This window comes from Brassica oleracea, chromosome C6 (genome assembly GCF_000695525.1).
Source record: "Brassica oleracea var. oleracea cultivar TO1000 chromosome C6, BOL, whole genome shotgun sequence".
NCBI classification, from domain to species: Eukaryota; Viridiplantae; Streptophyta; class Magnoliopsida; order Brassicales; family Brassicaceae; genus Brassica; species Brassica oleracea.
In genome coordinates, this window is record NC_027753.1 from 20,921,952 (window position 1) to 20,927,069 (window position 5,118).

The 5,118-nt window shown below is 33.1% G+C and overlaps 1 protein-coding gene across 1 annotated transcript in view; it reads left to right on the forward strand.

Moving 5' to 3' along the window:
* The first annotated feature begins 4,902 nt into the window (after positions 1-4,902).
* LOC106297697 (glutathione S-transferase T2-like) overlaps positions 4,903-5,118 on the forward strand; it is an 896-nt gene continuing 680 nt past the window's right edge. The window contains exon 1 of the mRNA XM_013733892.1: positions 4,903-5,097. Within this exon, the coding sequence (XP_013589346.1) occupies positions 4,903-5,097 (195 nt within the window). The remainder of the gene's footprint in view (positions 5,098-5,118) is intronic.

A 5,118-nucleotide genomic window follows, 5' to 3' on the forward strand; every position in this document is an offset into this window, starting at 1 on the left:
TTTTTTTTTTTTTTTTTCTTTTTTTTTTTTTTTCAAACTGTCCTCAAAGTACTTTTTAGGGATAATTTGTGAAATAACCCAAAAAAAAAACTAAAATTAGATTTGTAGAGTGAGAGTAGAGAGATAGGAAGAGGATGGAAGAGAGAGAATGAGATTTTGGTTAGTTAGCTAATTTGGGTTTTTTGTGTAGCTACAGGGTGCAATTTTCCTACTTTTTACCTGCATTATTGTTTCTGATACAAAATAAATTGACTTGTTCAGCCTCTGGCCCTCGAACATGCCTTTAGCTGAATTAGACACACACCGCTTTGCTCAAAAAAAAAAAGACACACACCGCTTTGAACGAAAGTGCTCTAACTAACTAACTAGATATGCGACAAATTTTAAATTAAGTAAATATCTACCTAGTAATTTTTATGAACTTTTGACATACAAGTAGTTTTTGTTGGCATCTGTCATTAATTTTATAAATTTCCCTAAAAACTGAATGTTTAAAATAAAATCAAAATCTCGTTTTGAAAAATAAAGAGTTCGATCTGAAACATAAAATACTGAAATTATGAAATCTTGGGACTATAATGTAATATTGTTGTGACAACCCGTCCTGCGGACCCCAGAAAAAAGTAATTTTGTGTGTGTGTGTTTTTTTAGTTAGCTAGCTTCAACGAACACAACCGATGGTTTAAAAAATCTTACCAAAATTACACATCTAAATTCTCCCAAAAATCTTCAATTCCCAAACAAAATCTTCAAATTCCATCTAAACTCCACTAAATCCAAAACTCCCTAAATTTTCTCAAATCCTAATACAATAAGCCCCTCTAAAAACTTTAATGGTATTTATATTGATTGTTTCCGCACGTCCTTAATTAATTTGTAAGATACTTATCTATCATCAGGGCCATGATGGTTATTTGTTTCTTTTTTCCCGGTTTACAAAACTTGTAATCTAATGAATCAAGAGTTGAATCACTAAGGGAGGGGGGTTAGTGGGAGAGCAACTTTTAAAGACTCGAAGAATTTAAAGACTCTATTGTTATTGGTTTAGTGATTCTTAAAATCTTTTTCAAATCTTTTGTTATTGATGTGATGATTTTATAATTATCGTTATATCCTTAGTTATTGGTATTAATGATTTTGTAATTCATTGTAGAATTTTTTGTTATTCAAAAAGTTGAGTATTTTTAGATTTTGCAATTCTATTAAACTTTTGTGTTATTGAAACGATGATTTTTTACATTTTAACTGATCGATCACTACTTTCAAAATACAAGAGTTATAGATGGTATTCTTGAAGTTTGGATGATAAAAATTAAAAAAAAATGTCAAATAAAAATTAAATCCAAGTACTTCCATAGCATAACCGAAATCAATTACTTATCTCTCCATCCTAACTATTATGAATCGCGTAGGAAATAACATACTTTCCTTCTTTTTCATATACAAGAAAAAGTGGCAAACAAGAGAAGAGATGATGTTTGACCCTAAAAAAAAAAAAAAAACTAGAAGAGACGATGGTCAATTAATGATAAGTTTGTTGTTGTTAAAAAAAGAAGAAGAAGAGATGGTCAGAAATGGACCAACGGTCAAAACGCCAAATCATCAAATCACATTTTTACTAAGTACAGTCGAAGCTTTTAGTGGTTTTCACTTTATACGCATTATACTATTGTTCTTATCCATTACCGCCCTGTCCAATTTACCATTTTCATATTAGCAATTTAACACGCATGCATTTGGCTTCGAATAGTGATCTTGGTTGGTCTGTTTCCTGCGATAAGTGTGGTAAATGGCTACATGCTTTGAAAGAAAAAAGTTTCATAGACATGTCCTATAAAGTGGCTTGGAGCAAATCCAGTTTTAAAGAAAATCAAGTTTCATAGACATGTCGTATTGAAAATTATTATTCTCTAATATTTTGTGATCGGCGATGTTTCAATATGTTATTTGGCATTTTCTAAAACAATTTCTTCCTTGCACCGAAAACCCTCATTTTATTAGCATTAGGTTAACGTATCAACCCCATATTTATATGTTTCTTATATAACATCATGGTGTTGATTGTGTATCTGTATCACATGTCGTGAACCAAGCCAAAAAGACAGTTAACAAAGATCTTGTCTAGATTCTATTTTCCTTGCAACTAAACTAAAACTAATATTTGCACCAAATTTTAGCAAAAAAAATAAAAATAAATTAGTATTTCCTTGTCTCGAGTGTTGGGTGACATATGTTTTAATTTGGGGTTTAAGTTAGTCGGTAGCTAATGATATGTCTTTTTTTATGAGTCCCTCTCTCCCTCTCATGGTTCTTATTTGACATTTTTACAAATTACAAAACTAATAATACTATACTAGGTTAAAACCCGCTCCTTGCGCGGAATCAATATTATATATATAAATTATTTTATGTATTAAATATTTTTACATATTATGAAATAATAAATATATATTAAATAATTAAAAGTCAATAACTATTAAATATATAATTAAATTGGTGCGAACATATAAATCAATTTTATTAATCCAAAAAATATTTTTTTTTATTTGATAGGATATGTTATTAAATTTAAATAATACTGGCATAGATAATATATTTTAGTATATTTTTAATATTAATGTCTATTAAATGATGATTTCTACTCATATAGTTTTTTTGATCATTTGTATATTTTATAGAAAAAATTTAAATTACTGATAACAAAATTTTCATTGTGGGATTAATAGTTAACTCTATTTAACTTCTAAAAGTCTGTCAACTATTAAAATCACTAAATCCCTTCCAAATTCTGATTCCAATAACCCCTCATGATTTATATAAAATTGAAAGAAATGTACACTTATTTTTAAAATCTCAAAAGTATATAAGTTTGACATACACAAAACGTTACAGTGACCCAGGCCAGAAACCCAGACATAAAAAAAATGCTACAGTATTTCATAACTATTCTAAAACAAACCGTGGTAACACATTAACCCGGTTCTGTACTAAATAACCAAATAATACAGGCCCATATAGACAGCTCGTCCGTTAGAGCCCAAATCTGTATATAAATATCTCTTAGGGTTTTGCCCGATTTCCCGAAGCTTTTTTGATCTCTCTCTCCGCCGTCACTCTCAACCGCGCGACGCTTAACGATCTCAGGTGATCATCCTCTTCCTCCGAATCCCCCCCTCTTTACTCTCTTTCTCACCTTTTTATTTGGATTTGCTCATACTCTGTTTCCACCACAGCCATGGCCGCCGCCGTAGAAATCGACGCAGAGATCCAGCAGCAGCTTACCAACGAGGTCAAGCTCTTCAACCGCTGGAAGAGCACGTCCAACGCGGGAACGTGAGAGAAACTTAGCGGTCCAACCTAGGTAAATTTGAGTATTATACTAATATAATGTTTACTTTAGCTAAGAAAGAATCCGTAACTAAGGCGTTTAAGGACTTAATCCTTAGACGCGTGGCAACCGGTGATAGGGGCGGAGGGGGCGTGTCTTTCACGTGAGAGAAAACAAAGAATCATTTTGCCTTTTCTTTCTCCATCACGAAAAAAAAACGAGCTCTCGCGAAAGAAAAGACGATTCGGCGATCGGAGAAGGCTGAAGGTAAATCGGAGCTTTCACCTCTTCTTTTTGCATTTTTTGTTGTTGCATGTTGATTTCATATCTTTTTAGGGTTATATCGAGGGGTTTTAAAGGATTTAGGGTTTCAAATCGAGTTGGGGATTTTTTATCAAATTAGGGTTTTCGTCTCGAATCGATATTTTCTTCATCTCGATTCGCTTATTTGTTGTTTTCGTCGTTATTAAGGTTTGGGATTAAGTTGTAAATCGATTTAGGATTCGGGATTGAGTCTTAAATCGGTTGAGGTTTTCAGATTGAGTCTTAAATCGATTGAGGTTTTGGGATTGGGTTCTAAATTGATTAGTTTTTCTTCATCTTGATTCGCTTCGTTGTTGTTGTCGTCGTTATTATAAAGTTTTTCGATTTAGTTGTAAATCGATTTACGGTTCGGGATTGGGTTCTAAATTGATTCGTTTTTGTTCTTGCAGGTGTATAAATAGAGGAAGAATTAAGAGATATGAAAGCACACAAAGATTACTACAACATGTTTTATGCCGTTGCAGATGCGCAACTAGGTATTCCTCAAATCTGCCCATGTGGATCAATCACGAAGGAACTCGTCGATGAAGAGGACACATATGACTACTTCCCAGGGAAAAGATACTTCATCTGCAAAGACTACGAGGTATATGCGTGGAATTTGCTATTAAGCTTTATTTTCTTCGAAATTAATTTTCAGTTTGACAATGGTTATTATGTTTTTGAAGAGGCTCAAAAGAAAAGTCTACGAGCAGGAGAAGCTTCTAAGAGAGTGTCAGGCGCTTAAGGTGAGTTCAAATCTATATTGAAAATTATAGTAGTTTGTACAACCTGTCTAATATAATGATTTGTTTGTGTGATATATGTTCAGGAGCAGGTGAGGATGCTGCATATGCGTGTGACTGCACTTGAGAGAGGCCATTCGGAGGTTAGTGTCTAAACTTAAGTATGTAGTTTCAGAAAATAACAGTGAATCTCTTCCTTGTTTGAACTTTAAAACTTTCTAGTTCAAACTTAAGTTTGTAGTTGAGAACAATAACTTCTGTAATTTGAACTAGTTAACTTTCGGGTGCGAATTCGAAACTGAAATGATAGGTTATAAATGCGAAGTAAACCACTTGTCCTTTGAACTAGTTAACCATTAAATTGTGCCTAACTGCTTATTTTGGGGTTTAGGTTCTATAAATTTTTTGGTAGCTGTTATGATAGGACAGTTTCCTACTAGGATTCAATAGATTTGCTTTAATAATCCCTTATTTAGTTGCCTCCCTTAGTTTAGGTAGTTGAGTAAACCAGAGTCTTCTTTCTAAATGGCAAACTCCCCAAGTTTTGTAAACCTTTTAGCTAGTCAAGGGGTAGTTGACCTTGACTCACCGCAACCTCCCTTTCCTAACTTTAGCACCCAATGTTCCGATGAGTGTACTGTAAAACAGAGGAGAAAATGGTCACCGAAGGAGGATATAATCCTCATCGGTGCTTGGCTCAATACTAGCAAAGACCCAATAGTCAGTAATGAACAGAAAGCT